General features: G+C 50.1%; 1 protein-coding gene across 1 annotated transcript in view; it reads right to left on the bottom strand.

The window, feature by feature from the left end:
- Positions 1-20230, bottom strand: part of LOC131563763 (gamma-aminobutyric acid receptor subunit alpha-3-like) — a 63971-nt gene that overhangs the window by 24070 nt on the left and 19671 nt on the right. The window contains exons 3-4 of the mRNA XM_058813883.1: positions 7804-7871; positions 3715-3935 (exon numbers count right to left, since the gene is read on the bottom strand). Coding sequence (XP_058669866.1) covers positions 3715-3935; positions 7804-7871 — 289 coding nt within the window. The remainder of the gene's footprint in view (positions 1-3714; positions 3936-7803; positions 7872-20230) is intronic.

Genomic DNA, 20230 nt, shown 5'->3' with positions numbered 1-20230 from the left:
TTTTCTTTTAATATAATATATATCATAAAATAGTAAATCAGCCTTCTGAAACATGGAGTCAAGATTCTCATCTCTTCCCTTGTCCTGGGGACCCTGCAAACACCACCAGTTTTGTGGCCCAGGTGCCAAGGCCTGTCAGAGGTCAGGGCTGTGCCCTGTGACATTGCACTGATCCACAAGCACAATGTGCCACGACTGAAGGAAATCTCTGGATGCTTGGCTACAGCTGCTGTGCAGCTCCTGGGAGCTCTGGTCAGTGATAAAGAAGCTCTCTCCAGGAGCTATAAATATTGTCACACAGGTGTAATTTTGCTGGATGCATGTGTCAGACTTGCTGTTCCACCAGAGCAAGTTCATCTATAACTGTAAGCCTTGACTAAGAGAAGTTGGCTCTCCCAGCAGGATAAATAGCAGCAGACGTGCCTCTAATTGCACATCAGCAGAGCTGATCCCTCAAGGATATTGCCTGGTACAAGGGAAAGGAGCAGGACATGCTCAGGAGCCAAACTGCATGGCCAGGCTGATCCATGCCAGGGATCACCTGGGCAGTGCTGCCAGGAATTGGAAATCTGGGGGAAGCTCAAACTCTCTCCCCAGTGAGAAGGGCACCCCTTTGGTACTTGCACTTTGCTGTGTGAGTTTGGTTTCAAGGTCCTGCTCCTTCCTTTAAGGACACCCATGCACATCCCTGCATGGGGGAGAACAGCAGAGGCATCAGCTGGACAGAAAACAAGAGACTCCCTCCAGCCCTTCCCTGGGAGAGGTTTCAAAGTAGTTAACAAGGGAGGGTGATGCCACCTTCATTGTTTGGCAGGGGAATTGAGGTGGGAGTGCCTTGGACTGGCAAAGCCAGGCAGATTTTGGTGGCTGAGCCTGAGGCTTGGTCCTGGCCCTGCAGTCTGTGCCCTTGCATCTTCCTCTCTGACACCCCTCTCAAAAGAGACCCTGGTGGTGCTGAGCAGCACCAAGAGGAAGAAAGGGAATCATCAGATGCTCCATCCCATCCTGGATGTGTTTATCTGCAATCCAGAGCAGTCCTGCACGCTGTGGCCATCTGGGCAGCTCTAACCACATGGACAGCTCCAGGATGTGCTGCCCAGAGCCTCCCCTGGGCTTCACCCACTGGGCAAAGAAAAGATCTCTGTGCACAAGAGCTCCTGGCTCTGTGCAATTCAAAACATGACAAAAGGTCTCTCATCCAGCCCTCAGCCTCTGGGTGGGCTCCTCACCTCTGACAAAGCCTTAGGGAGGTATTCAAGGGGAACAGGAGCACCTCTAAGAGGAGCTCCTTCATTCCCCCATTCTGCAGCAGACAGCTAAACTGAAGGATGGCTTGACTTTATTTTAAAAAATCCCAAGGCTCTCTTTTCTTCCAGAAGCTCATTCCCAAGAGTCTCATGATGCTACTGCCATCCTGGCACCTGCCCAGCCCTGAATGGAAGAATAAATCCAATACTTTTTTAGTCACACAAAACTTGCTGAAGCTAATGGCTGTTTGGCTGTTTGCTGAATAAAGAAGTAGTGAAATGATTTAAAAGCTCTGAAATTGAGTCTTTTTTTTTTTTTTTTTGGCTGTCTTACGCCAGCAGCTCCTGTAATACTTTACAGTCAGACAATGATCCAAAGTGTGGGGAGTGTGAGTTGTCTACTTGCAGGTCAGAGAGCTGGGAGCAGAACAGAGCCCTTAAGTCAAGCTGGGCTTTTCCCTTCATTTACCCCATCTGCCTTAATGTGAGATCACTGATGTGTGGAGACCTAAACCCCCAGGGCACTGGCAGGATTAGCTCATATTTGAGAACTGCTGCACAAAAGCAAGGCATTGTTTATCAAAGTGGGCTGTAAAACTTGCTGACACTGTGTAGATTCACAGCCAGTTTAACTATGAAGAGATGAAATTCTGCCTGGTCCTCATAAACAGAGGTGAAAGGGCAGCATCTCAGCACACAGAATCCACAATGAAGCCTGTTATTAGTAAGGATTGGCTTGGAGATGGAGACAGAGAAAATAATTTTTTAAAACAAAGATTTACACCTTGCCAAAACCAACTCAATACCTTTCTTGTGCATTTATCAGCAGCTTGTTGTTTCATTTACAACCTATGACTCCTGCAACCCTGGCTTCTCCAAATCACAGTTTTTAATTAGCTGTTTGTTGGGTTTTTTCCCTAATGATGTGCATCGATCACATAGATTTGGATTTTTTTAATTCCACAAAGTGGGAAAAAACAACCCCATTGTTGTCACAAGCAAGCTTGGTCTCATTGGATGTGTGAAATGGTTCTGCTCTAACATGCTGAACAAATTTAGATCTCTTCTCAAGCTGCTGGAGAATAGCAAATTCTCTCAGCCTAATGTTCCCATACCAACATTGGATACCTGGTTCATATCCCATCACAGGTCAAGAAGAAAATTAAGCCAGGTGGCACATCAACCTCACAAACTATAGATCCCAACACATCTACCTCAGCACATAAAAGCAAAAAAAAGTCTATGTGAATGATGAGGGAAAAATCTACCTGTAAAAATGTCCAAGCTGAGGATCAGTGACCGTCCATAGGTAGGAAACAAGGAGAACATGGAAAGAATCAGGGTAGATGTGGAAACCCAGGGCACACAGGGAATATTTCTCTGTCTTCTCTGGGGTGCCCTGACCCCCAGGGCAGCACTGACTTTGACCCTCATTCATGGAGAAAGTTTCCCAGACTTCAAGATAGACTAAAATCCACAAAAGTGTGAAATAGATTATAGAGAGCAGTGTAGGTGTGTCACTGGGTGAGAAATTGAGGTTTTGGGATTTTTAGTGTGTTGTGGACGGAAGCAAGATGGAGGGCACAGGGTGTCATCCTGGGTTTCTTCTTCATGCTTCTTCCTCCTTCTCCATGGCTTTGGGTGGCATTTTGTAATTGGGCAGAAAAGTCCCATTGCGGGCTCTGTGGGATCAGTTATTGGGTTAAAAGGGAAAATAATCCAGGTGTCCTTTCTTAATTGGATAGTTTAGTCTTAAAAGACCTTGTAACAAGAGATTGTTGGCCATTTTGTGCCTTGCTGCTGAACTCACAGTAGTGAGACTGTGTTATTGATAAGAAACAATAAACACCTGAGTCCCAACAAGAACTACTATCTCAAGTGCCTTCAATCCAGACCCAGAGAAACCCACAACTGGGATCCCCACAGGTAGGACGCAAATCTACCAACAAGAGTTAGTGCAAGCCTGCATACACCCTGCTGTGAGGGCCCCTGAGGCCCCTGAATGAGCAGAAGGACCTGGATTCCATGGAAGCAGAGGCAGACTCACCTCATGGTATACAGGAGGGTGAGTGACACTGTCCATGGAGAGCCAGACTCACCTCATGGTGTACAGCAGGGTGCCATCATGGAGAGGCGCTCACTTCATGGTGTACAGGAGGTGCCATTGTCCATGGAGAGGCACACTCACCTCATGGTGTACAGCAGGGTGCTGTTGTCCATGGAGAGGCAGATCCACCTCATGGTGTACAGCAGGGTGCCATTGTCCATGGAGAACCAGACTCACCTCATGGTGTACAGCAGGGTGCCGTCATGGAGAGGCACACTCACCTCATGGTGTACAACAGGGTGCCACTGTCCATGGAGAGGCAGACTCACCTCATGGTGTACAGAAGGGTGCCATTGTCCATGCCAGACTCACCTCATGGTGTAGAGCAGGGTGCCATTGTCCATGGAGAACCAGACTCACCTCATGGTGTACAGCAGGGTGCCGTTGTCCACCAGGCGCAGCAGCTTGTTGGGGGTGGTCATGTTGTGGGCAACAGATTTCTTCCCGTTGTGGAAGAACGTGTCAGGAGTCCAGATCTTGCTGGCCAGCAGGTTGTTCAGGGGAAGGATTTTCATGGGACCATCAAACTTCAGCCTTTCATCTCTCCAGGATTGCCGGAAAAAGACGTCAATGGTGTATTCCTTTGGGGAGAGAGGAGAGGAAAATAAGTTGTGTTTTACTCAGCTCAAGAGGCGGCAGAAAACTGGGGTTTGGCACACCTTGGGTGACACAAAGCGTGGTGCAACAAGCAGAAGGGGCTTACAGCAGTGCAGGGTAGATGGGATTCAGCACATTTTGGGTAATGACTTACCAATGATGTCAAAATGTGCATGTCAGTGTTTCTGAGCACTGCAGAGGAGCTGCAGCACAGCCCCTACAGTGGCCAGAGCTGGGGTAGCCCTGCTGCACATCACCTCTGTGCAGAAGTTTCAGAGGAGAAAGGCCATTTTGTGCAGCTACACAGGTATTTTAGAAGGCAAAAATAAAGATCCTGGAGATGGAATCTGGCCAGGATGCTGGTAATTATATCTCTGCTCATAAAAAAAAAAAAAAAAAAAAGAAAAGAACTTGCATGACATTGTCTTAATGTTATTTTGTTCCCTAGGCCACCTTTAGAAAATCATTGAATTGAAGAATTTACTGGCATTACAAGATCCTGTGACTTTCTTTTTTCTTCTTTTTCTTGTTTTATTTCCATTTTCTTTTTTTTCTTTTGCCAATGTAGAGACCCATTTCCCATGCCAAATTCCAGCTGGGGCACTTAGAAGTCACCTCTCTGAAACCCTGCAGCCAAATCAGCTCCTCACTCAGTGAATGCAGATTCAGAAACCACTTTTAGAGGCAGAGGGGTCTTTGGAAAACCTCCCTGTCCCAACTGTTCTTCCTCCCCCTGCTGCTGCAGACTCGTAATCTTTATTTACACATTCCTGGAGGCTGCAGGACCAACCAAACTTATCATTGTGAGTGATTTCTTTCCTGCAGCACTTCTCAGCAGCGCTGAAAAACTGCTGTGCATCACTTTCCTATAGGACAGAGAAATTCCTACAGGTTTTGCAGCAGATGGCAGCTGAATGGAGGCATCTCTGTAAATAAATCCATCCCTGCTCCCTGGCCATGGAGACACCCCTGCTCAAATATGAACCTTCTGGATCTTGGCTGGGGAAGGAAAGAGAAATTCTGCATTCTCAAGGGCTCTGCTCTGTACCAGGTATTTTGCCCCTTCATGGAAGTGATCTCTAATTCATTATTTCTTGGGATAAACCCAAAGAAATGAGCCTGTGTGCAGTCCCAGGAGGTTTAGGAAAAGGCCTTATCGGGAAAAGGGCTCTCTCATTCCCTGTTTCTATTTAAAAAGTGCCAGACAAAGAAGCAAAACATTTTTAATGACTTTCAAGGCCCTGCTTATCTTCTTTAATGCTTAGGAATCATTCCTGAAGAAAAGAGAAATCATGTTCAGAATGTTCCTCTCTTTTCTATGCTTCTTTCCATAAAAGCATTATTCCCAACTCACCCCTTCCAAGGAGCACACTTAGTTCTGTGTGATGCTCTTCTCTGCCTACAGAAGTGACTCCTCAGAGTCCATCCACAAAACAAAAAAAATCCCCTTCAATTTTTGCTTTCCTTTGAATAATTTCCCTGGGACTGAGGCAAAGTTGCAAGAGCTCAGTCCTGAGGACTGGGGTGTGCCTTGGTGTCACAATAGGACACGAAATAAAACAACGTGGACACTGGAACTCCAAGGGAAAAAGGGAAGTTTATTTTCTCACTCTAACATTTATAGACTCTCAAAAGTGACAGTGGATTGGAGGATGACAGTGCCACTTCTCCAATGACATTGGACAAGCCAACAGTTTGTCTATCAAATTTCTCCTCCTCCAGAGAGGAATGTAAAAACAATAATTATTTACATAAAAGTGCGTGAGAAACTCCCTTACAAGAATGTAAACATCAGAAGGCTTAGAAGAACAGGGTGACACCTTAGGTGTGACCAGGCTCTGCTCTCCAAACCAAAAGAGAGGTTGGGAGTCCCTTGGAGCACCTCGGTGGAAAGGTCTCCACGTCCTCCTCTGTAGGAATGTGCCCCCTGTTGATGGAGTGACAAAACTATCCTTTGTCTCCTTAAAAAGGAAAAATTGAGAAAAGGAACTTCCTCAATTAGGTAAAAAGACACCTCATAGGACCTGGGGGACTTCACCTCAAACTTAAGGAGAGCTAATTGGACAGAAGCCAAAAAGTCCCACCTGAGCAAGTTTTTAGAAAAAGAAGAGAACAAAGAAACTAATTGCTTTTGTGAGGTGTTTTACCAGGAGCAAGAACCTTTTGCACCTAGCTCAATTTTTCTCTGTAAAGAGTTTTGCTATTTTGCCTTTTATTAAAACTTTTTGTTTCCAACACTACCACAGAAGCCGTCCTGCTGATTTTGTGCCTTCTATGGTAGCTGAGCTATCTTGGGTGTGAAATAAATCTCCAAAAGCTTATGAAACCTGGCTGGAGGAGACCTCTATTTCGCTCCTCCTCCTCCTCCAGGCTCTGTCAGCAGCTGCTTTCCCTCTTCCCAAGGCAGCTTTACCTGTCTCTCCTCCATCACTGCAATTCCACAATTCCACAATTCCAATTCCGCAATTCCAGCTCCCGATCACCGGAGCTGTGGGAGGGGGAGCAGCACCACATGCCAGTGAGAAGAAGGGATTTCCCCACTCCTGAGATGAAAGGAAGCCCCAGAGCAGGCTCTCCCCCTTTCCTGAGGAGATGGGGTTTCTCTCCCTCACTTTTAGCAGCAGAGCTAAAACACATTCGCCATGCATTTGTAAAATACACGGAACGAAAGCATGCAGAGGGGAAATAATTTATTATTCCTTAACTGTCTTCCTAATTTTATATTCATTTTGTCAAATCACATTGCAGAGAATACCTTCCTCTTTTCAATACCTCATATTTTTTTCTTCACAGTTCATTATACACACTCCCTTAATCAAATATGCTCCACCTTGGAAGTAATTATCAGATACTCCCCACGGGCTACGATTGCTGAATATATTATGGGTCTCTGCTGTGGTAGGAAAGCAGGAGAGAGAGAGGGAGAACTCAGATGAGGTTCATAATCTTGATTACACTGACATCAACTTAACTTCTTACCCTGGAGGGAGTGGTCTTCCCAAAGCAACACGGGTTAGAGTGATGGAGTGAGCAACTCCATGAAACACAGAGATTTTCTGCTCCTCTGCTTGGCAGCACAGAATTGCTGTGGGACAGCTGCAGAGATGTTCAGGCCATGCCAGCCCAGGAAATTCAACCCTTGCAGCTCTGGAGGGGATGTGAGAGCCACAGGACACTGCTCCAGGCTGGCCTAGCCAGTGACAACCTGCTCCCTGCCCAAATGGGCTCCCTCCATGGCATGGGCTGCCCACCCTGGCCTGGGCTATGCCAGCACCAGGGCACCCCAGGGGCTGGGCATGCAGGAGGGGCTCAGTCCTGAATCCTCACGTGCCATCCTGGAGCTCCTGAGCAGCCACCTACAGCCAGCCCTGCTCTGGGTGCGTGCGGAACACGAGCTGCTGTTGAGAAACCTCACTATTAATTATGCTCCACAGTCCTGTTTTAATTAGAAGACAAACTGTTGTGGGAATACAAGCCTAAATTCAGACCTCGGGCCTTTTCATTAATAATTTTCCCTGAACATGTCAAAATAGTACAGTCAGTCCATGTCTTTTCTGTTTTCTCTTTTGCCTCCCTCCAGTTCAGGCACTAAGGATGGTTTGATGGTGGATCATTGTCTCTGATACCAAACCAGATCAGCTTCTGGCATCCTCCCCACTTCCCAAGGAGCACCTTCATTCCTGCAGTTACCAACTGGTTTCCAAAAGCCCAAGCACACCTGGGAAACAACTCCTGGAATTGAGATACCACCAGCTCTTGTCACTTCGGAAAATCCCACTTTTACCCATGTTTTCCTGGGAGGAGGAGGGGGGACACAGGAGGAGAAGCCACCCCTCCCTGTGAGGCACCTACCATGTCTGTGTCCGAGACAGGGCCGAAACTCGTCACGTAAATGTCTGTCTTGACTTCAGTTACACTGTCTGGGACAAAAAGAGAAAAAAAAAGGGAAAAAAAGAGCAATTAGAGAGTTGAATTTCCTTGTGCAGGCAAGGCTTTGAGGTTTGTTATATAGTGTTTATTCCTGCTCTGCTGAACCCTCAGCACTGTGCTCTGTGCCCCAAACAAGGGCTGATTTTATCACTGGTAATTGGGCACATTCATCTCCAGTGCAGCTCTGCTGCTTCCCATGCTTACACTGAGGACAAATCTGTCCCACACGGCAGACAATGCGTATTTACAGAATCTGTGCGCCTGCATCATCCACACCCTGCTACAGATCCACGTTTTCAATCCAGAGGTAAGCTCTGATGCTTTGAAACTCCTTTTTAATCTGAAATCCCTTTGTGTCTCCCTGCCAGATAAACAGCCTAGCAATGTTCCAGCAGTTTTAGGGAAGCCTGGGTTTGTTACAGCTCCAGGCTTATCTGTATGTAAAAGGAATCAATATTCTGATTGCCTTTTACTGCCATCGTGCTCGCTGCTCTCCTAAGTGCCTCAGTCTCACAGAGCTGCTGCTGCTCACTCGTCACGTGCTGCCCCTGCATCCCGGGCTGAGATTCCCTCATGGATGCTGAGCAGCAGCTTCAAAGCCACAGGGCCCCACTGCCTGCCCAGCTGCTAAAACCAGGGGCAATTTCAGCCACGTGCCTTCAGATAACCTGGAGTGTGACCGTGTTCACAGGGGTTTTCAGATGAGGGAAGAGATGAGGATGTTGACTCCATATTTCAGAAGGCTTGATTTATTATTTTATGATATATATATTGCATTAAAACTACACTAAAAGAATAGAAGAAAAAGTTCTCATCAGAAGGCTAGGCTAAGAATAGAAAGGAATGAATAACAAAGGTTTGTGGCTCGGACAGAGAGAGAGCCAGCTGACTGTGACTGGCCATTAATTACAAACATCCTCATGAGACCAATCACAGATGCACCTGTTGCATTCCACAGCAGCAGATAATCATTGTTTGCATTTTGTCCCTGAGGCCTCACAGCTTCTCAGGAAGAAAAGATCCTAAGGGAAGGATTTTACATGAAAAGATGTCTGTGACACTGGAGTGCTGAACAGAGCCTGCAGCACATGCACACAGAGCTCTCCTTCCCGGCTTCCTCAGATTTTGGCTTGTTTCCTAATTGACACCTCTGCTGCCACCCTGCTTTGCAGGGAAATCAAGGCACAGTGATTTCCCAGATTTACAGTCCTGTGCTCTGCCCACTGGGTTGTGCTCAAAACATGATGGATGAGCTGCCTTGAGTTCAGCACTCAGTTCCCATAAATCCTCCCCACTTTAGGGACAGATCACGCTGTTGTGTGGCACTAGCTGGCTCAGAGCTGCTCTCCTAATGAAAGAACCAATTTAAAGCTGCAGAGCAGAGTTCATGTTTTATGCACAGGACCCAATTTTGGCCATCCCAGCAGCCTTGCAAGTAGCCTGGATGGCCCATTGTTTAATTTAGTTATGGAAATCCTTCTGTCCCCTGAGAGTCATTTTGCAGTACTATGAAGCTTAGGTTTGTGCTTCAAAGTTTTACATCCCAAAATAAGATAATGCATTCTGGCAGGGTTTTCTCCTTAATGGCTAAAATATACGTATACATGTCTTTAGTTATTATGGCTGAGACGCTTTTGATGCAGCCCATGGCTGATATTATTGTGCTATAGAAGTAACCCTTGATCTCATCTTGATGAAATAAAAAGAAGGTTAAAGAGAAATATGTATGTGGTACACTTTGTGAAACACCCAGAAATCAACACAGAATGAGCCCCTTCTGTGAGGCTGAAACACTCTGGGTATTCTCAGCCTCCCTCCAAGCAGGTTCCCAGATGAGGCACACAGCAGAGAACATCGAGTGGTGTGAGGCTCCTTCTGCTACCCCGTGTGCCAAGAGAAAACTCATTTTGTGTTGGAGAAAACACAAAATTCTCCCTCCCTCCCCTCCCTGGGATCCATTCTGCAGCCATGGAGCAGATCAGGAGCTGAGGCCACCCATGGCCAGGGAAGGCAGCCCATGGGAGGTGCAGGATGAGCTGTGCCCTGCTCAGAGGGACAGGGGGCTGCAGCCTCACATTTTTCTTCACAGAGAAAAGCAAGACACAATTCTTCCCAAGAATATTTCTGGGATTCACATTCTCTGAACCTCAGAGAAAGAAAACACAATTCTTATAATTTGCTGTGCCTGTGTTTGTGCCAAAGCAGAATGCTACGTGGAGATTGTTTACCCAGAGTGATGGTGTTTTGTTTCCTTGGCCTGTCAGGGCCAGGTGTGTGTGTGTGTGTCAGGACTGTTGGGGGACAGGCACGAGATTCTGTGCAGGGTTGGGTGCTTGGCAGATCCAGTTTTAGATGTATAGAATAATATAGTGTAGTAAAGTAATTAATTGGCCTTCTGATAAGATGGAGTCAGATGCATCATTCTCTCCCCTCATTGGGGTTGCAGCAAATTCTGTAGGAGGTCACAGAAGGCTCTGTGCTTTCCAATGTGCTCTGCAGGGTCCAAGCACAGGGGAAGGGATTCAGGAAGTCAGGAGAAGACAAAAAGGATTAGTTTTGGACACCTTTTGTTATGATCCTGCAATCCTTAAATGAGCTTTTATGTCCTCATCATGCTGTAACCTGGCTGACACAGAGCTCCAGAAACCCCTTCATGACCCCTCAATCTACTGGTAAATCCAATCAAAGATAATGGCATTAGGAAACTTCAATAATCTATTAATAACTTATTAATATTAATAACTAATTACAACCCATGTCTGAAGAGAATCCCCCATTTCCAGGCTGCAGATTTACCCCCTGGCAAGGCCATGCAGCACCCAGAGAAGGGACAAGCTGGGGCTCCACCACTGGCTCGGTGATGTCCCTCAGCTCTGAGAAAAATGAGCTCCCTGCACCTCTCATGGCAAAAGGCAGCCTGAACCCTCCCTGTTAATAAGTGCTCCTAAGGGCAGGATTTGGCTGGGATCCGGAGGGATTTCTGAAATTAAATCATTGCTACGCAGGCAGGGATTTCAGCAGAGCTGGGAAATCCAGAGATAAGTAAAACACCAGCAGAACAGAGCAAGCTCCAGACTCAGAGATTCACTTCCCCTGTGATCCCAGAGCCCAAGAGCCCCTGCACTGCTCCCAGCTCTGTGGCTGTGACACCTCCACCTGCAGAGAAAGCAGCAGCTGCCCCAGCAGCCTCCCCTCTCCTCACCCTCACACTGACCCACACAAAGCCTGAATGAGATGAAACTGCATCTGCTTTTTCAGCAAGGGAAAGCTGAGGGAAAAGCATCTCCTTCATCTGCTTAGAGACATTGCAGAGAAATTCTTATTTTCTGCTCAAGCCATAGATGTGCTCATGCCGTAGCTTGGCTGTCTTGGCAGTTCTCACCGAAGATTTAACAATTAAGGACATTATAGGGGGGTAGGCACTTTCCCTAGAACTGCTGCAGAACACAAAACGGCATTTTTCATTCCCTAGCAGCATCCTTCCCTGTAATTCAATTTTTTTACAGGCACGAGTCGAGCTTTCAAGGCTGCTGGGGTGGCAGGTGGATGCTGCCAGTCCTGTTTATAACCAGGGACACAAAAATGCAAGGGCTGGGTGCAGGTAGGAAGCTGGAGCAGAGCAAGGAGCAGAGCCCAGGTCTGGCTGCCCTAAGGATTGGCACAACCCTGCCCAACAGAGCCCTTGGTGGGCTGCCCAAGCCCCTTCCAGCCACCCTGCTGAGCTGCTGCACCAGGAATGCAGAAAAAGACCCTGGAGTCAACATGAAACTGGAAAAGCAGGAGATTTCAGGTTCAGTATTTGAACTGAATTTACAGATCCAAGTGGCATGCCATGTTCCCAAGTCATTTGTTTGAGGATGACTCCCTTCTCTGGGGGCTTTGCCCATCTATAGGCTCAGCTTATTCCCAAGCTGCAGCACAACCATGTTCCCAGGAACAATGTGGAGCAAGTGTGAGAGCAGAACAAGGCTCTGCAGGCCAGCCAGGGCTGCCCCTTCCCCCTGGGGTACAGAGCCTGCTCCTGCCTTGCTCCCAGCTGCAGAAATCCCCCACAGCTGGGCAGATCTGCAATGCAAATGGCAAACCACACCACCCTTCCCACAGCGTTACCATGGCACTTACTGCACCTGTCTGCTTTTAGAGAGCTACCCCTCTCCTCCAGGAACCTGTTCCCCCACATCTGGCTGCTTGTGTACCCCACAATCCCTTCCAGCCCTGAGGGGAGGGACAGCTCCAGCCCCCACAGCTCCACTCCAGCAGGTCTGACACCTCCCTGCATGTGTGCACAGGGTGTAAACCAGCAGCAGCTGTGGCTGAGGTGTTTCAGGCTTCCCATTTCCATTTCTGTGCCCCCATCCCAGCCCTGTTCCAAGGCAGACACCCCCCTTCCCCTGCAATCTCCCTGTTCCAAGGCAGACACCCCCTTCCCCTGCAATTCCCCCTTTAAGTGCTCGTGTCTCCCCGGCCCGGGAGGAGACGGATAGCTATTATTTACAAAATGACAGAGTGCTATTTTTACTCGCTCCTCGGAAGCACGGGGAGCAGCGGCAGGGCTGGAACAGGAATCACCCCGCCTCGCTGCCTCTGCCCTCCCCGGCTGGGGAGCGGAGTGAGCCTGGGAGGGGGCACAGTGGGGGCTGAGCGGGCTCGTGTTAAACCTTCCCCTGCACTCATCCAGCGCTGGTTATTCGGGAATCACCCCTGATAGTCCGGCTCGGCCGGCTGGGTGTCAGCTAAGGAGGTTTGGGGCTGCGCTGAGCGTGGCTGGGCAGGCGGGGGGCCCCAGGGGCTGTGCAGGCACCGGGATGGTGTGCAGGCAGCAGGGGGCTGTGCCTGCAGTGAGATGCTGTGCCTGCACCAGGGTGCTGTGCCCATAACTGGGATGCCGTGCCCACACCTAGGGTGCTGTGCCCGCACCCGGGGTGCTGTGACTGCATGGAAATGCTGTGCCTGCAGCCAGGATGATGTGCCTGCACCTGGATGATGTGCAGGCAGACGGGGTGCTGTGCCTGCAGCTGAGCCACTGTGCCCACAGCCAGGATTCTGTGCCCACACCCGGGGTGCTGTGCCTGCACCAGGGTGCTGTGCCCGCAGCCGTGCAGCCGTGCCCACAGCCGTGCCTACAGCCGGGTGCTGTGCCTGCACTTGGGGTGCTGTGCCTGCAGCCGGGTGCTGTGCCCACACCCGGGGTGCTGTGCCCGCAGCCGTGCAGCCGTGCCCGCAGCCGGGACGCTGTGCCTGCAGCCGTGCCCGCAGCCGGGACGCTGTGCCCGCAGCCGTGCCCACAGCCGGGGCGCTGTGCCCGCAGCCGTGCAGCCGTGCCCACAGCCGGGGCGCTGTGCCTGCAGGCGTGCCCACAGCCGGGACGCTGTGCCCGCAGCCGTGCCCACAGCCGGGACGCTGTGCCCGCAGCCGTGCCCACAGCCGGGGCGCTGTGCCTGCAGGCGTGCCCACAGCCGGGACGCTGTGCCCGCAGCCGTGCCCACAGCCGGGGCGCTGTGCCTGCAGGCGTGCAGGCGGGCGCTGGGGGCTCCCGAGTGATGCGCGCTGTGACAAACAGGGGCGAAGCCGCTGCGGCTCCGTGCAGGGGATTCCTGGATGCTGCGCTGACGTCAGGGAGGCTGATCGCAGCCGGGGGATGGGAGCTCCAGCTCCAGGCAGCTCCAGGGCTGTGCGGGGACCCGAGGGAGCTGGGAGGTGACAAACCCGTCTGCACTGGTGTTTCTCTGTAGGGTGATGTGGCTGAGAATAGAAAGGTTCAGGATTTTCTGCAGCCAGGGGTACAAACCATCAACCCACTCCAAGTCAGCTCCTGGAGGGAGATGTTTCTGCTCTGGGCTCCAATGTCCCATCTCCAGCTTTGGTCACAACCTAAGAAGGGCAGTAACGAGCCGATAATGCCTCTTAACTCCCTCCTAGACAACCCCATTTCTGAGGTCGCCTTATTCAGTGTCGCCTTATTCCGTGTCCCCTAAAAACCACACAAAACCCTTGGGGAAGGATTCCCACCAGCCTCTGCTGAGAGCAGTGGCACCATGAAGAGAGGGGATGCAGCCTTGCTGTCTTCCACATCACACAACACAAAGGGACACCAGGGTGACACCCAGAACCAGCAGGGTGGTGTTTCCCAGCTAACTCAGCATCTCTGGGAAGGGAAATACAAGAAGTCAGCTGGTACTACCCACTTCCACCTCACAGCTTCCTCCAACTCCTTGCCATAGTAATTAACAAGCAGCAGAAGGTAATTTTTGCAGCTGCACACAGAAGCTCTTTGTGTGTTTCATTCTTCGCCTTCACAGCCTCCCACTGGGGGAATTTAATTTTCTTTCCACTTTTAGCCTCTGGAACAGAAGAGGTTTCCATGACCTTTGCTACAAGCTCCACGAGCCCACTGGAGCTGAGCTGAACCACAGCCCTGGGCAGCCCTTACCTTCAGAGGTGTCACTACAGCCCCAGTCAGAAACTCCATGCTCAGGTCCCTCCTCTCCCTTTGACCCCCATCACACCAGGGCTGCCTTTCCCAGGTGCTTTTCAGGTGGTTTTTAGCCTCTGGTGCTGCCTTGTTTTGGGAAGTGGGAGCTGAATGGTGTCTCCTTGCAGGATGAAAGTCCCTGAAGAAGGGAGGGACATCTCTGGCTGGTGTGGCACATGGCACCTTCTGTGTCACCTGGCACTTGGGAATGCCAGGCCAGTGCTGGGAGAGGACAGGGAGGCACAAGGAGAGGGGTAGGTGCCCAAAAGGAGAGGGTGACCTCTCTGCACTACCTAAAGCTGCACAAATGGAGACATCTACATCACCAAGCCCACAGCAGGAAGCCCTGACATGGCCTTCACTGCTGCTCTCCTGCTGTGGGGGCAGCAACACTCCCCCATACACATAAGAGTTGCTTTTCTTGCTTTTTTTTTTTTTTTCAGAGGGAACTCAGAAATAGCAGTAGAGAAGGAAATATTGCAGTGAACATCACTGCAGTGCTGGTGATGCCTCCTGGGCTTGTCCAGCCCAGCCAGGGGATAAAGCTGACTCCAAGGACACTGACAGATCTCCTGCCACACAAAAGGCCACACAGCAGTGTGAGCTACTGCTAATGTCACCACCACAAACATCCCTACTGAGCCTGGAGTGCTGCCACACCAGGTATCCTGGGAGCAGAGGCTCTGCTGGGGTCAGGAGGGAAAGGCTGGGGAACAGAGGGGCCAAAAAGCCAAGAGAATCTCCTGGAATTCCCTGCAGCCTCTGGGAAAGGGAGCGCAGAGCTGGAGAGCAGAGGTGCAGGCAGGTCTCAGCACAAACCCTTCTCTCTCCTTGATGACTTGAGGGATCTCAGACAACGCAGACAGAGGTTATGAGCAACCTATTCAAACTCCCAGTCCCAAAGCAAAAACACATATTTTCAGACACTGCTTGGCTGTTGCAGCACCCCAGCAACCTTGAATATGAAATTGCTTGCTCAGAAGTGAAAGCCAAGTCTCCTATCACAGACATTCACCCCTGTCTGGCAGCTCAGCCTGGGCTCTTTCCCAAAAGTGGACAGCAGTGTGTACATGTTCTTCTTCTGAGAAGAAGCATCAAGAACACACACAGAATGTCTCGGTGCTGTCAGTGCCAAGTGGCAGCCAGCAGGGCCAGGAGTGTCACCAGGGGGCTGGCAGGTGGCCCAGCCCTGCAGAGCCCAGACAGAGCTAACAGCAACATTAAATTCCCTGAGCTACCTGAAACACCCACACCGCCAGGAAATCACTTGGGCAGAAGCATCACAACACAGCTGAGACCCTGCTGGCCCCACAAGTAACCCCACAGGTAGTTCTGCCCTCACCACCTCTGATGGCAGCTTCCTCTCTCTAGGGAGCACAGAGATGAGGATGAGCAGGGTCCATGGATGAAAGCTGATGACCTGGGACAGAGTGGATAAAGATGACAGGGTGCTCATCTACTGCAAAGGGGGGGCAGCCAAGGACAGAGCACTGGGAAATCTCTACTCTGCAGAATAAACCACATAGTAAGGCAAGAAACAATATAAATGTCTGAAACAAATGTCTTATCTCAGCAAAAGCAGGGGTGAGTAAGAGCCTGCAGGGGATTGCCAACAAGACCTTTGGGTTGGATCCTTATCTAGCTCTGCCATGTCACAGAAGATTTGTCTCACGCAGCTTTGCCCAGCTATTTGCTTGATTCCAGAGTAACTGGGTCTGTGTAACAGCTCTGACACCCTCAGTTATGCTTCCAGTGACTTCTGCAGGGTTATGATCAAAAGGACATCGCATTTAGATGGGGAACAAGGCTATCTGCTGCTTGCAGGAAAGCATCAAGCCTGTTTCCCCAGTCCTGGGGTGCCCAGGCTTTTTTTCCCCCACTGCTGCTGCTCCAATCCCCTGGCACTGCCAGCATTTGCTGTACAGCCAGTTCCCAAGTTGCTGCTCTGTGAGCCATGGTGATTAATTACTACCTTCTCTCTGGTGTGATGGCACATCAGTGTCTACAATTGCGTGTCTTCCAGCCAGACTGGAGAGAAATCATCCAATCTGTAAACACAGCTACCCATGTGGTGCCACTTCCAGCTGTGCTTCTCTCCTCTCTCCCCTCAACCTGGATATTTCAGGGAGAACGAGGAATTCAAAAGAATTCCAGGGGCTGTCTCAAGAGACAGCCAACAACAAAGCCACTCACACGTGATGAGAGAGATCAGCATGGTCTGCACTTACATGTGCTCAGTTCCTCAGCCCAGATGAAGTGAGATGATGCCTGTCAAAGCCTCAGAAAGACAGCCTGCCCTGGCTCCCTCTCTTAGCAGGGCCACAGGGAGCTGAGGCAGGGAATAGATTGATTCCCTGTCTCACACCACATGCTGCAGATGCAGCGTTCTCACATGGCTGCTACCAATGTCCTCTGCAGGAAGGAGCTGCAGGACCGTGAAGTGACCCAGTTACCACTTGAGTGTGGCTTGTCTGGGATTTATGGCACATTCTCAGGCAGAGATGGATGTTTAATTGCTGGCCACAAACTGCTTGGGTTGTGTAGGGAAGATCAGCTTGGTTTTTGGATGAGAAATCCCTCAGGAGTCTGCAAATGGTCTGTACATGTGCCTGTGGCTCTGACCCAGGGCTGAGCTCTCTCCACACCTACACAACTCCATCACCAACAGGGCTGGGATCGAGGCACAGCTATTGCCTAAAGCAGAGCTCTCAGACACACTGGGCTGCTCAGCACAGTGCTGAGAGGCACAGGGGGCACCTGCTGGTCCTGCTGGGTGAGCACTGCACTCTCTCCCTAGCCCTTCTGTGGGGTAACAGCACAGGTGCCCAGCTTTCTGCTCTGACCTCACTGCACTGCCCTTTTGTCTGAGCACATACTGCTGAGGGGACTCCAGGCATACCTGGCACACCCAGGTGTTGCTGCAGAAGGTGCTACAGGGATTTCACACCCTCCCATGCCGGTGAAAGGCATTTTCTCACACTTGTCAAAGAGTGTGGGGTGCAGGTTACAGCTCTATCCTGCACAGCAGCCTAGGAGAGATGCTGCTTTACCAGCAGAGCAGCCAGCAAAGCCTGCTTCCCTCAGATCAGCTTTTCCTCCCTGATTTTCTGATGCCTAACACCAGTTGATCCCACCTAGTTACCTCTCTCGGCTTTGGGTCTTTTTCCACTCAGCTTCATAATTCCACAAATCTTGGAGGGACTCCAAATCTCAGAGTTATCCACCTTTTCTGTCAGGCTTTGCTCAGATCAGCCACAGGCTCTAAAGCTTATGGAAGACAAAAGGCAGCAAAGATGGGTGTGATAAGCCTTACACCATTAGAAGCCCTGGCTAAAAACCCACCACAAGGCTCCACAGAATGTGACTTAATTTAGCTTGCCCCCCTTTTATCCACGTGCACATATTTTTATCACCACATTAAGATACAGACCCAGGGGTTAGACTCAGGATGTGGTGCAAATTATTGATAAACAACCACTCCAGCAGGGACAGAAGAAAGAGTCAGAAGCAGTGACTGCTGGAGGGTGTGCAGCCATGGAGGCTTTATACACACCCCTCATTCTCACACATACAGACTACAAACAGAGCCTACAAATTAGCTGTGCTATTTTTGCCACAGACAGAACTAAGACAGAATGAACAAAGCTCCTGTCGTTACTATTTTAAGGACTCAGGACACCCTCAGATGCTAGGAAGACAGAGGAGGAATATGCATGCTTTTAGAGGTTCTGCAGTGCTCCCAGACCCTGTGCTAATGGAAAGGAGATGCCACATAAACATGTTTGTTATATATTATAAATACAATGGGAAAATGTGTGAATATAAATTAGCATGAATAATTGAACATACTCAGTATTAAAGGCTGGCCTTGATGGCTAAGCCAGAGGCACTTGGGAAAGGGAATCCCTGCAGGTCCCTGTGGACAGGGGAAGAACAGCCAGGCAAGGCCATAGAGCCAGCTGGTACATCCAGCTGTGCCCTGAGGAAACCAAAGCCAGGAGAATTCTGCTGCAGAGCAGTAACTTGAGGTCAGAAATGCCAGGCTGCTACCTCAGCAATGGGCAAACCCCCTCCATGTTACCTGCAAAGCACCTGTGCAGTAACCTGAGGGCAAAAATGCCAGGCTGTTACCTCAGCATTGGGCAAACCTCCTCCATGTTACCTGCAAAGCACCTGTGCTCTGCTTTGGGCCTGCCTTGGTGGCCTTGTTCAGGTAATTCTCCCCCTCAGGGATCAGTGACAGGGCTCTTGCTGGCCACACCAAAGGATCCTGGTGAACAGAACCCTCAGGGAAAGACTGCAGCAGGTTCAGCACCTCAGTGCTGTGCCTGAGGCTGCAAACACAGGAGAGATGAGGCACCAAACAAAGCATTGCTGTATCCATCCACACATTAACAGCCCAGCTGGGAAAACCACTTATTAGACCAGGCTTATCCATGACCTACATGAACCCATGTGCCTCTGAAGCTTCTTCCTCAGACAGACTGACCGGGCTAATTTGTTTACTCCCTTTCCTAAAAACACGGAGCCTTTAGGTAACTCATTCTCAACAAATCTTTCTTCCACAGAAATCACCACCCCTCAACAGGCCACAGTTGCTTTGAGAGGAGTTCCAAAATCTTCAGATCAGTGCCAGTAACATCCTTGGAGTTTGTAAAGCAATTACTGAGCTCTGCAATTCATCAGGCAGATCCCCAGGAAAAAGATAAGCATGAAGGTGCAACACAAAACTGCTGCTGCCAACCTGATAATCATTGATAGACAACAGAGAAAACAGATTGGAAAGCAAGGAAGCAAACAGGGGAATGCAAGAAAAAACAGAGAATCATTAAGGTTGGAAAAGACCTCTAAGATCAAATCCAACCCTCAACCCAGCACCACGACCATGTCCACCACTAAGCCATGTCCTCAAGTGCCACATCTATGTGTGCTTTGAATATTTCTCGGAATGGTGATTCCACCACTCCACTGAGCAGCCTGTTCCAGGCTTTACAACCCTTTAAGTAAAGAACTTTTCCCTGATATCCAGCCCTGAACCCACCTTGACTCAAGTTGAGGCCATTTCCTCTCACCCTGTCACTGGTTGCCTATGAGAAGAGACTGATCCCCACCTGTCTGCCCCCTCCTGTCAGGGAGCTGTAGAGAGCAATGAAATCACCCCTGAGCCTCCTTTTCTCCAGGCTGAGCCCCCACAGCCCCTCCTGGTGCTCCAGACCCTTCCCCAGCTCCATTCCCTTCCCTGGACATGCTCCAGCCCCTCTTGTCAGGAGGGCCCCCAGACCAAACAGTTTCAGTCAAACCAAATCTGCATTAAATGTGTCACAGCAGAGGCAGAAGTAAGAAAAGAGACGTCTCAGTGAAGTGCATGAGGTTTGCAGGCTGAGCTCTGGGCTCCAGCCCCACCAGTGCTGCTCTGCACCGTGGCTCTGAGCATGCACTGAAGGCAGCTCTGCTGTGCCTCAGTTTCCCCATGTGCCTTCCAGCCCTGGTGCTGCCTGCCTGTGCCTCTGGCTGTATCTCATTGCCGGCTGAGCACTGCCAGAACACGTGATGGGCTGTAGAGGGCAAAAAATGGAAATAAAAAAATAGAAGAAAGTGACTCCTGGGGGTTGCTGTACAGCTCAGAGGAAGGGCCCATTTAATTTTCAAGCCCGTCCCCTGGGGCCAACACCAGGTACTGAGACAAGATACAAGAGTACCATGGCAGGGAGCAAAGCTGTAATTTGCACTCTGGTTCCTTATCCATTAGCTCCTGGCTGGCATTTCCTTCAGCAGAGAACTCAATCAGCTCCTCAGACAGTGTGCCTCTGGTGATGCTTCTGGCATCCCTCACCTCCTCTCCCAGGGCACTGCAGACAAACATTTTCCCTTTTTCAT

The sequence above is a fragment of the Ammospiza caudacuta genome, chromosome 14, assembly GCF_027887145.1.
Source record: "Ammospiza caudacuta isolate bAmmCau1 chromosome 14, bAmmCau1.pri, whole genome shotgun sequence".
NCBI classification, from domain to species: Eukaryota; Metazoa; Chordata; class Aves; order Passeriformes; family Passerellidae; genus Ammospiza; species Ammospiza caudacuta.
Note: the sequence above shows the minus strand (reverse complement) of the source record. Positions and strands in the feature narration are given on the sequence as shown.